At 39.5% G+C, this 12812-nt stretch overlaps 1 protein-coding gene across 1 annotated transcript in view; it reads left to right on the forward strand.

Moving 5' to 3' along the window:
• Positions 1-12812, forward strand: part of HECTD4 (HECT domain E3 ubiquitin protein ligase 4) — a 159495-nt gene that overhangs the window by 23098 nt on the left and 123585 nt on the right. The window contains exons 2-5 of the mRNA XM_069081884.1: positions 3123-3640; positions 7874-7963; positions 8261-8391; positions 12262-12370. Of these exons, the coding sequence (XP_068937985.1) occupies positions 3123-3640; positions 7874-7963; positions 8261-8391; positions 12262-12370 (848 nt within the window). The remainder of the gene's footprint in view (positions 1-3122; positions 3641-7873; positions 7964-8260; positions 8392-12261; positions 12371-12812) is intronic.

Raw genomic sequence — 12812 nt, forward strand, 5'->3', positions numbered from 1 at the left:
TTCCCTCTTCTCCCAGAAGTTCCTGGATGATGTAGTCAACATGTGTGTTAGATTTGATAAGTGGCTTTGAGTATGCCACTCCTTTAATTAGAAAAGACCTGGTGTTATCACCTATATGCAGTTTCTGATCTTTTTGTTTAGAGATAGCAAAAGATCTACCCACACATAGCTTTCCCTCACATAGTTTTTCACTTTTTTTTTCCTTAGGGAAAAAATGTTGTTAATTTTCTAAGATGTTAGTCTTTACCCTCTTGGCCAGGACCAGATATTGATAGAAGACTCATATGTTAAACTATGACAAGTCACTTAATAACGCACAAATCTACCCAAATGGTTCCTCCAGAGTAAGCTTACTACCCTAAAACTTACAGTGGTTTTACTAAAGGATTTCAGGCTGGCTGCCTTTCAGACTTGAGTGTTCTAAAAACAGCAACAAAGTCTTATTAATAAATGGACAGCTCTCCATGCTCATAAGGTGCCATTGAAAATGGATGATGCTGAATAGTCTAATGGATTTTTAAAAGCACAGTAAGCCTTAGACACTAAATCAATAAATGTAACAGCCACTTAAGTGTATGTATTACATAATATTTGGTTAATTATATTATAACAATTCTTTCAGAATAGTTCTTTTTAAAATGGAATGCTAAAAATATACAGAAGTACTAGGTGTAAAAAAAAGAAATTGACAGAAAAATACAGATTATATTATGTATTTTTCAGCAGCAAATTGTGCAATTTGGCATTAGAAATAGTCACATACCTCATTTTATGAACCATCAAATATATTTCAGAAGCACTTATGTTTGAACATTGATCATAAAAATAAATAGCTAGATTTAATGTTACAGAATTGTTCATCTATTCTTGAATGTAATAAAAATCCATTTTGCATTTTTTAGTAGTGGCTTCCTATAGCTGAGCTGATCCATGTCCGATAAAGCATGAAATCATATATGTGGTGTGCATATGGAGCTGATTGTTTTAAAAACCTTTTTTTAAGCTGAAGAAATCACAAGGTCAATGATGAAAAAGCTTTGGCAGGAAATATTTAAATTGCCTAGGTTTTCTTAGACTCAGGAAGATGATGAGATCAAAAGGAGGCTCATAATTGCTGCTAAACTTGTATTTTATGTTGTTTAGAAAAAAAACAACTGGAATAATAAAACTTTGGTGTGTTCTTAGTGATAGAAGCTTCAGCATCTGTAGGCCTTAGAAAGGAAATGCTAACTTCATTCCCAGAATAACAGTATCCTTAAGTATGGCTGTAAAAGCATTTAGGAACAAGCATTTATTAAGAATCTAGATAATATATGCCAGACATTGTGCTAAGCACTTTTTTTTTTACACAGATATCTCAGTTGATCCTCACAGCAACCCTTGGAGGTAGTGTTATTATTATCTTCAATTGTGCAGATGAGGAAATTAAGGCATACAAGTGAAATGACTTGCCCAGGTTCACTCAGCTAGAGTTTGAGGTAAAATTTGAATGTTATTTCAAGTTAGGTCTTTCTGACTCCAGGCCCAGTACTGTATCCACTGCACTGCCTGGCTGGCTGGCATTTAGTCCCCGTGTACATGGCCATAGAGATCCAGGTCACTGAGCAGCTAGTTTCTTCTTGATTGCTAGAAATTTTCAAGGATCCTAGAAGACTCTCTTAGTTTCTCATATCTTATACCATTTTTTTTCTATCTGATACCATTTTAAGAAAATAATTCAGAATCTGGGTTTTTCTTTATTAATGTAGAAAATTTGGACTGGAAAAACGCAGTCTTTCACGCATGGAAAAGGGTATTTAATACCATTATTTACCATTAAAACTTTTCTTTAACAGTGACTGAGTTTGCTATTGTATAAAAAGCTTTGTGGATGTACTGAGTAAGAAAAAAATTGGACATTTACACTAACTAATGTGGTTTTTCATGTAGCTGAACCTAATAGTAAATTTCTGAATACATGCCTAGCCTGGTTGGAGCTGTGTACATTCAGTATTAGCTTTTTTTTTTTTTTAGGACTATCAGTATTAGCTTTGACCATTAATCAAACTTTATAGATAGTTATTTTATTTCGACTTGCTTTTTTGATTTTCCAAAGTCAACATTTTTCAGATCAGTAGAGCAATGTACACACAATTTATAGCTTGGCCTGGCAACTCCAATATTTACATTGCCTCCAAAAGGGTTTGTTATTTTAGTAGACTAACAGAACATTTTAAACAGCAAAATTTGAGATGGAAGGAAATTGGTTTTGGGTTAATAAGAAAAATAATGTGAACCACAGCTTGTGTGTTTTGTGATATCTCTGCCAGTGATTTAACAATGTTTTTTACTTTCTATTTTCTGAGTGCCTCCATGCTTTTGACCTTTTAGTCTAATGAGAACCAGACTTCATCATACATTGCTCCCAGTAATCTGTTTTTATGTGCATGTCTCCCAGATTGTTCTGTATTATGGACTTTCTAACCTAGTAGGATTTTAGCACATGAACTCCTTGAATCATAAATTTGGTTTGATTAGAGCTGGTTACTCTCTTAGTTGATTGAATGGTTAGTGCTTTTATTCCCCAGCTGTTTAAAATGAAGGGAAGTTTCCTGATAATTGTGTGTTTTGGTAAGAAGGTGGTGGAAAGTAAGTCTTCCTTGTATGAATTAGTTGAATCAACATATTGTCTCAAAATGAAAATGTGACAAAATTAAAAATTGAAATCTATCTAAAATGAAGTGCCATATTTTATGATAAATACCTAGAAGTAAAACACACTGAATTTTTTTCAGAAAACAAAGGTAATAGATTTTTTGGAGAGGTAAATCCTTTTTTCTTTTGTGTAAAATATTTGGCTTTGAAGTTTGATCATAATCTTTTTCTCCATTGCATTTAGGCAGTGATTAAGCCAACCTACTCCCTTCTATTTTAGGGGGAGGCTTAGCAGAAATATTTAGGAAAAGATATTCTCAGAAATAAATAGCTTGACCCCATGTTGCATATTTTTATACATTGTGTTAGAATTTAAATGCTTTAGATAATGGAATTAATTACATTTTGCTTCTTTATTCTCAGTGATGAGTGATAAAATGGATATGTTTGTTCTTGGATTGTAACCTTTTATTGCTTGCTTTTCTTAGATTTTAACATTTGAGACCAAAAATCCTACTGAACTCGCAGAACGTTTGCGGTCTGTGTGTGGGAATCAGAGCAATGCCTATGCCCGCCTGCTTGAATACCGTCTGAATGCCCTTCGAGGACTGTGGAATGCTCAGCGCCAGCTGGCCTTGGAAGAACAACACGAAAGGGAAAATTCGGGTGATGAAGAAACTTTGGCTCTGCTCAAACGCCAGGGGTTGTTACAGCAGCCTGAGCAAGCACCATTCACGTCGCGGATGGGGCTCCTCCTGGTTTTTCCTCTTCTTCAGTCCCAGAGTAGAACAGACCCTTCTCTCTGTAATATCACAGCTGAGGTGCTGTTGAATTGCCTTCGAGACTGCCAGCCTTTGAGTTTGACTAAGGAGCCAGCCGACTGTCTGAACGGAATCGAAGCTCTGCTCTGCTCTTGGCTAGAGGAGACGTCTGCCACCGGCCAGCACGTCCCCCATAAGCAGAAGGAGAATGCTGCTGCTGCTCTTGTCGCCTTGGCTTGTGCAAGGTAAAAGCACAGTAATTGTCATCTTGATAGCTCACGTTTATCCAGCGTTTTTCATTTTACAACGCACTTAAATAGAACTTATTGCCTGCTTTAATTGCCTTATGACTGCTGATAATCGGGTCAGGTTAGAGTGAAGGCTGGTAGGTCTTATAGCAAAAATTTTGTCTGCTTGTGTTTTAAAGACAGTGCACCTAAGTGGGAAACCAGCATTTACCAATTCATCCTAAGTGAATTATATTTCATACCAGGTGATTGGCAAAGTGCTATTATTTAAATATCTACCTCGTAGACGGTCAAACATTTTTGAGTTCTATAATTTTTATATTCATTTGCAAGAGTAAATTAGCAACATAGAAGTAGCTTATTTGAACCCCTTTGTTTGATCCTCATATGTGACATTCAAGGCTAGAGCTTTGTCCAGGTCATGCCCTAAATACTCATGCTCCCCATGGCTCCCCCCTCCCCTCCTCTCCTTCCCTTCTTTCATTCTGTTTTATTTGGTGGTATCATCAGTTCCCATGAATTCAGTTATCATTTCTATGCACATGTTTCTAGAATCTGTTTGCCCAGCCCTAACCTCTCTCCTGTCCTCCAGTCTCGCACTTCCTATTGGAGATCTTGAACTGGATGTTTGGTAGATGTCTTAAACTCAACATATCAAAAATTGAACTCTTGTCTTTTCCCACAAACCCTCCTCTCTTCCAACTTCCCTGTTACTGTGGAGAATAGAACCATCCTCTCAGTCAGCTATGCTCAGAGTATTGGTGATAGGCATGGCTCTTCACTTTCTCCCACCTCCATATCCAAATAATTGTCAAATCTTGTCTGTTCAGCTTCCTACTATCTCTTGTATTACCTTCTCTCCTTTTCTCCCGCCACCACCCTGGGCCAGGCACTCATCTCACACCTTAACTCTTGCAATAGCTTTTTGGTTGGTTCTTAACACTTAAACAAAACCCTCACAAAAATATATTTTATATTTAAAGCCCTCTGATAAAGTGGTTGCAAATAGAGGATCAGGATTTTCATAAAGCAAAATTTCCAAGTTTAAACTGATTTTATTTATTTGGAGTTCTTTACTTTGCTTCACATCATGTAAGTCTTCCTTGGTTTCTTTGAATTCATCATATTCAATAATCTTTACAGTACAGTGATATTCCATTACATCCATATACCATAATTTGTTTAGCTATTCTCTCATCAAGGGGTACATAGTCTATTTCCAACAAATATTCCTGCTATAAATATCTTGCACACTTGTCTCTTTTTGCTGTCCTTGTTGATTACAGGTGATTGGCACCTATTGATTACAAAGATACAAACCCACGGTCTGAAATCACAAGGTCAAAGGATATGAAAATATAGCATCTTTTAAATAAGAAAACCCATGCTGATATTTCTGGAAGACTCTGACGTTCCTAGCTGAAGTTTCTTTTTCCATTTCTCATTGTCATTGAAGGACTCTTCTATTGATTTTATCAATATCTGACTGCTTCTTACTCTTCTTTTTTTTTAAAGGTCTTTTTTTTGTTTGTTTGTTTTGGGGGAGGCAAGGCAGTTGGGGTTAAGTGACTTGCCCAAGGTCACACAGCTATTAAGTGTCAAGAATCTGAGGCCGGATTTGAACTCACGTCCTCCTGCCTCCACGGCCGGTGCTATATTCACTGTGCCACCTAGCCGCCTCTCTCATTATTATTTTCTAAGTCATTTTGGCCATTTAAAATTCAAAGTTGACTTTCAAATGTATGAAATTTAAATTATTTTTAAAGCAAAATATGACCAGCAGTTATTTTCAGTTTTATCACTTTGAACAGACTGTCATAGCTTAGTTTTAAACCCTAAGAGAGTATGTGCAATTGTAGAAATCTTATAAATGGTTCATTGTAGGAAGTCTGCTTAGGTGGTGTCTCTCTGTGACTTAGTCTCTCTGTTAAGGCTTATCCGATGGATATAAGAGAAGGAGCAGAAGAAAGCTGGACAGATAAAGGGTCTGATCACATCTAGAATTTCATAATGATATATTATATAATTATAGTGCTTTTTTACCTTTGGAAATGCTTTTATCTCATTTTATCTTCACAAAGCCTTATTGAGGGACATAGAACAAGAATGATTATTATCCATATTTGACAGGTGTAGTGAACTAAAGTCAGGAAGATTCTCAACAAGCATTTGTTGAGCACCACCATGTGCTTAATTAACACTGTGCTAAAGTGCCAGAGGTACAAAAACAAAAATGAAAACAGTTCCTTCCCCAAAGGAACTGCCATCATAATGGGGAGAACACATTTACTTATGTAATTATGAGCAGAACACATACAAAGGGAATAAAAGGTAGTTTGGGTGGAGAATGTGCTAATAACTGGGACAGAAAGGAAAGACTTCTTTAGAAGGTGGTCCTTGAGCTGACCCAGGGATTCCAGGACGTGGGGGTGAGAGGGGTGTTCAGTCTGGGCATGGGGGACAGCCAGTGCAAAAGGTCCGAGATGGAACCATCCTACTATAGAACAGTATTGGCTAGATCACAGAGTATGCGAAAAGGAAGATTGAAAAGGTAGGAAGGGGCCCAGTCAGGTGGAGTGTTAAATGGCAAACATAAGGGTTTATATTTGGTCCTAGAGGTAATGAAGTCACTGGAGTAGGAGGGGAAAATATGGTCAGACCCTATGTCAGCTTCATAAAGGATGGATTGCAGTGGGGAGAGACTTGAGGCAGGCAGACAGCAATTACAGTTAGAGGTGATGTAGGCCTGTACTAGGGTGCTGGCACTAGGAATGGAGAAAGAAATGTATGTGAAAGATAATGTAGAGATAGAGACAAGACTCGGCAATTGTGTTGTGTGGGGTGAGAGAAGGGAGCTGAGAATGACAGCAAGACTACAAATGTGGGTGCCTAGAAGGATGTTGGTGTCTTCGACCGCAATAATAGGGAAGTTTAGAAAAGAATTGAATCTGGGGGAAAAGACAATGAATTTTGTTTTGAGTTGAGTTTGAGATGCCTATTTGAAATGTCCAGTAGGCAGTTAGTTAGTGACTGAATGTCAGGGAGAGACTAGGGCTCTCTGTATCTAGAGATCTGAGAATCATCTGCATAGACATAGCAGTTGAACCCTGGGGAGCTGACCAGGTCAGCAAGTGAGACTATACGGGTAAAAGAGGAGAGGCCCAGGACAGAGCCTAGGGGGGCACCTGTAATAGTGGGCATGATATAGATGATTAATCAGCAAAGGAGACAGGGAAGAGTCCATCAGACAAATAGGAGAGCCAGTCATGAAAACCTAGAGAGGAGAGAGTACCTAGGAGAAAAGGGTGATTGGAGTATATGTCAAAGGCTGCAGGAAGGTGGAGAAGGATGAGGATTGAGAAAAGACCATTAGCTTTATCAATTAAAATATTATTGGAATTTTTGGAGAAAGAAGTTTCAGTTGAATAATGCGGAAGCCAAGTTGCAGGGAATGAAGAACAAAGTAAAAGGAGAAGTATGCTGAGTATAGTATGGCTGAGAAAGAGTAGAGACACAGAGCAGTAATTGGCAGGGATAGTGGGTTCTAGTGAGATAGCGAGGGAGAAGCCAGTAGGTGGTAAGTATCTGGAGATTAGAAACAGAGGTGATGATAGCGGGACAGTCTGCCAGAGAAGATGAGAGAATTGGATCAAGAGTATATGCAATGGGGTTGGTTTTAGTAAAGGAGGAGGACCTTGTGGAAGGAAGCAGTGGGAGACCATGTCAGGGGTTTATGAGGTGAGGAAGATGGGAGAAAAGGGAGCCCTTTTCAGTTGACCTCAGTTTTTTCAGTATAATATGAAGTGATATTCACTGATGAGAGAGGGTATTTGGAAGAGATAATGTGTGAGGCTTGAGGAGAAAAAAAGTTTGGGACAATTGTTACGGAGAGTGGGGTGGAGAATCAATTAGTGAGGAGTAAAAGAATTGTAATGATACATTTTTGCAAGTGAGGGTCCAAATCATCACATTCTCACAGTGTCATAAGATCATAAATGTAGAGTAGACCTTGGAGACCAGTTCATTCAACCTTCGTCCATTTACAAAGGGGTAAACTGACTTCCAGGAGAGTTGAAGTGACTTACTCAAAGTCACCCAGCTAAGTTAGGCAAGGCAACACACAGCATGTAGGAAAACTGAGCTGAAACCTGCTCAGCTTTTAATAGGCTACAAAACTTTGTAGTTACTCAAGTCATCTTATATTTTGATGTATTTCTGTTACTTTTTCAGGGGATCATTGAAAACTTTTGTACATACGGTCCATCTATTACAGAAACAGACGGATCTGGGGTCTCTGCCTGTAGCTGATGTACTCTACAGGTGAGCCTTAGTTTGAAAATGGCCTGTATGTTTAAGACTTCTCTGTAAGTGAGATTTTACCACTCTCAATGATATAAAAACTGTCCAGTTACATTTTGAAGAAATATGATTGTATTTTTATTGTCAAAATTTTGTTCAGCATAAATTCTAGTTTCTTTGAAAATTTTTCTGTACTACTTTGGGGGCAGATTTGAAAATGTTTAATCTTCCATCAGATGGCTTGAGTTGTTTTTTCAGGTAGCAGGCTTTTGTCTTCCCATTGGAACGAAGGGCTTGAATGTCTTCCCCCTTTTCTAGGTTGCTTCTTTTGGAAGGAGGCCCCGGGTCACCGTCCTGTTTGCTTGGGGGCAAGCACGTGGTTTCTTGGGGATATGAAGACATGTTACCAGCGCCAGACGGCAGCGCTGCTTCGAGCGCGGAGAGTAAAGGTACTCTGGGTTTGGGGCGGCGAGAATGATTTACACCTGATTCTGTGTCCAGGACCTTCATCATTTCCCAAGGTTCCCACAATTTTATGTTGGTAACTTTTATTGTCAAGAATATAAAGCCCGATAGTGTATGAGAGTAGAACACAGGCAGTATTCCTTTAAAAATATCCTTGCACGTTTGAATCTGGTCCCAGGTGCCCAGTACTGTAAATGCTGGAGATGGGCAGAGATCATCAAGCTTTATTTAATTTTTTTAGTGAATGATGAAAGGCACCTGAGACCTAAAGGCAGTCAATAAAGGGGGGAGAGGAGGGAAATTCTTGAGCATCCTGTATTAGAGTGCATTTTTTGAGTTACCAGTGTGCTAGGTCAGGCCGCTGTGCCTGCAGGATTACTGACCCTTTGAGCACCCCTATCATTTTCTAAATGGAGAAGCTGAAATTATCTCAGTGAAGAAATGAAAAAGAAAGTTTCTTCTGTGCTAGGAGGAAAGTCATAACAATCTCTTTCCCAGTTACTCCTGGAGGATTCAGTTGGCCCAAACCTGGGTGTACTCAGGAATCTTCAGGGTGGTTTTGAACTTTTTCTACCTTTCTGGACTCTCCTCCATTGTTCCTATGATATCAAGTTGTATGACTATAAAGTAGTCCTTGAGCAAATCATTACTTTGGATGGACAGAGTGTAGGCTTAAAGAAAGGGATAGTGAGAGCTGCCTCAAAGTGGGAAGGGCTTCCTTGGGAGGTGGTGGGCTCACACTCCCGGGGGGGGGGGGGGCGTCCTCCAAACACAGGCTGGAGGGATCCTTAGCAAGGATGTTGTCAAAGGGATTGGGTTCAGACTTGAGCTGGATTAGAGAGCCTTTCAGATCTCTTTCAGCTCTGATCTTCTCTGATTCTGTAGCCCACAAAAGCCTGCTTAGTAACCGGGGTGATGGGATGCTATGGGAGTATAGAATTATTATATGTCACATCTAAAGATCATTATTAAAAATAGCAATGCCTCATATTCCGTAGGGTTTGCAAAGTACTTTCTGTCCAATCTGTATTGTGCAGATATTATTATCACCATTTTACAGATGAGGAAAGTGCCTCAAAGAGGTTTAAGTGACTTGCTCAGTTAGACACCTCCAAAATGCAAGTCCTGAACCCAGGTGTCTCCTCAGTCCAGGCTCAGTTCTCTTCCTGGCACATCACGCTGTCTACAGAGCAGTTTTCCTCTACATTCATATGAATGCAGCGACCTTAAAGATGAGTGAGCTCTTCCCGTCCTTGCAGTGTAAGGAACCGGAAGATCTGGGTATTGGCGCTGCTGCTGCTGACGCACTGGCTGGGGGAGCGCGGGCAGCTCTCTTGCTCTCTCTGTGCTTCAGCCAGCTCTCTAGAGCCTGAGGTCACACATAAGCTGCCTTTGTCCTCCATCAGTGGACGGAATTTCCATATCAGGAGTTTCTTCTGCCAGTGAGATTATGGGTTGGAATTAAACAGCAGCAACAACAAAGCTCCTAAACTGTTTATACCTTTGCATGGCTGTGCCCTTATGGACAGCATGGTGAAATAAGAGACTGAATGATGTCATGATGGGGGAGATCTGCACTCTTGATCCAAAGAATGGTGATGGTTGACTTGGTGTCCAGTGGACTGCCATAAGGCTCTGTCCTAGACAGCATCTTTTATGAATGATATGGATGGAGACATATTAGGGCTGCAACCCAAAGCAGAAGGAAGCTAGCTGTGTAACACACCTGACCCAGTGAATCACCTTAACTGTAGGCTGGATTATAGGGCCTGAGCTGGCAAGACAACATTAAACAGAGATAAGCTCACTTAATTAGCTTAGGTGGGGTGCATTTCCCCAGGCTTTCTAGTGTTTTGTGTAAGAAAATCCTAGGATGTTCTGTTGACCATAAGTTTAATATGTACTGACTGTATGATTAGGCTGACCAAAAAAAAAAAATTCACAATTTTAGGGCTCTGGTTAGATCAAAAGGATTGAGGGTCTGGGTGTTTTAGGAGGGACAATGAATGACAAACTAGGATCTCATCAAAAACCTGGGCGTTTTTTAGGCTGGATAAAAAGACAAAAGGGAGAATTAGGTATTGGAAGAGAGTTTAGATTTGTTCTGTGTTCTGAGTGATGCAAATTAGAGAGACAGATTTTTGGATCAATTCTAGGTTCTAAGAAGCCTTCTAAGCATCAGAGCTGTCCAACAACAGAATGAGCTGCCTCGTGACATAGTGACCTCTCTTCACGGAAACCCGTGTGCCTGGGGTATTGTGGGAAGCAGGTTCCATTCTTCTCTGGAGTTTTGGTTTCTCTTTTCTCTGCTTCTTCCTGTCCTTACATCTGATCTTCCAAGAGCCCTTGTCTTCTCCCTCTTCTTTCCCCAATCAGAACTAACCTAGGAACCAATTTAATTGACTGACCATCTGTTCCCTTTCTGAAGGTCTTTTCTCTAGCTGGGAAGTGAAAGGCAGTGGGATGGAATGGGCCCAGAGGACCTGAGCTTGAACCACACTTCTGTTGCTACTTTGGGAAAGTAGTTTCCCTTGCACAGGCCTCAACTTACCTTTCTGTAAGACGAGCGGGTTGGATTGGGTGACTACAGGCCCATTCCACTTATAAAGTCTCTAATCCTCAAGACTTTTCTGCTGTGAAAGTAATCCATCAGCAGGACAGGGTGGGGTGATATGGGTTATTTGCTAGCAGACCTTCTCAGGATCTCTGAAATCACATATGCCAGTTTTGGGTTTAAGACCAGACAAGTCTGTCCCACTCCTATAAATTTCAGAAGTCAGGAGTGCTTCAGAAGAAATGATGTTAGTGCTGCATGTATACACATACTTACCTCTCTATCCTTCAGTAACTAGCCACATTTTCTGTGTTTGCTTTTTGGCTTGTGGATCTCCTTCTTGACAGCCATTCTGAAATAGCATCAATCAGTCAACAGTCAACAAGTATTTATTAACACTACGTGACAAGCACTGTGCAGAGTACTAGGTACAAAGACAAAACCAGTCCCTGTCCTCAAGAAGCTTACGTTCAGATGGGGAAGATGCCATGTAAATAACTGGGTACATACAAGATAAAAAAAAGTAGAAGAAAGGTCATCTGAGGGGCGATAGTCCTGACAGGACTAGGAAAGGTCTACCGACCAGGGAATGCTTTATCTATTAGTAGAAAATGATCTTCCACATAATCCCAGGGTTGGATGGGAACCCAGAAGTGATCGAGTCCAGGGGTCAGCAAAATATGAGCTGCAGATCAAATTCCGCCCACCATTTGTTTTTGTATGTCTCTGGAGCAAAGAATGGTTTTTAAAAATGTTTTTAAATAAAGTTTCATGGTATTAAAAAAATGGCAAAATCATTTTTATGTCATGGGCTACACAAAAATAGGCAGTGGCAGGTAAGAATTCTTTCTACACTGTCTCAGGAGAGGGGCATCCAGCCTCTGCTCAAGCCATTGATGGGAGGACTCATTACTTGAAGCATCCCCTTTGACCATTTTGTTAGAGGGGTTTTCTTCACATTAAGCCTAAATTTGGTCTTTCCATCTTCCACATTGCTTCCTTCAAGCCAAAGAGAGCAAGTTTAATTACATTTCTACATAATATCCCATCAACTACATGAAGACAGCTGTCATGGTGAACCTTCTTCCAACCTCACCTCACCCTTCAAAGTGTTCTCTCTCTCCAGGCTGATAAACTCCAGTTCTGTCTACAGAGCCTCATGTTTCACATAAAGTGATTTTGTCTTTGGGAGCCCACAATTTAAAATCTCTTATTCAGTTAAGATACTTAAATTTTTAAAAATATATGTGTGAAGATATATACATAATTATATATCTACACACACATTTATTTATTTCAGATGCTGATTTGGGGCGCTGCCTTACAGCAGATGGTCTTTACCTATATACTACTAACTCTGTTGGTAGAGGAGTAAGCAAATTGGGATCTGGATTACATGGTACTTTACGGTAAGTTGTGTCAAATTTGTTAAATGTTTTTGTTGGAATATTGCCTTTTTTTATAAATCTCTTTGAAAGGAATTTTGAGTAGTCAGACTTGAAGAAACTTGCTTTTTATTAGTAGCAAAATTGCCCTTCTCCAAATAATCCCTCTTTCACTGCCATTTTCTTTTTTATTTAATCTGTCCTTTGTCTTAAGTAGTTCTAAAAGTATAGTATCTAAAAGATAGATTTTGACCTTTGATCTAGTGTGGAAGCCACAGAATCTTGTGCCCTAGCCAGAAGCTACTTCAGGCTTAGTATTTCTAAAACTCTGTCAGTAGCTTCTTTGTTGATAAATAAAAAATTTTATGGTTAAATATTTACATACACTTAGTTTGCAGATTGAACAAGTAGTGTTTCTCCATTAGCAGTCTATAAATTTTAATCCCTGCAATGGAAATAAAAAGTG

The sequence above is a fragment of the Petaurus breviceps genome, unplaced genomic scaffold (assembly GCF_028583685.1).
Source record: "Petaurus breviceps papuanus isolate PSGF00001 unplaced genomic scaffold, PetGlider_PUasm1.0 99, whole genome shotgun sequence".
NCBI classification, from domain to species: Eukaryota; Metazoa; Chordata; class Mammalia; order Diprotodontia; family Petauridae; genus Petaurus; species Petaurus breviceps.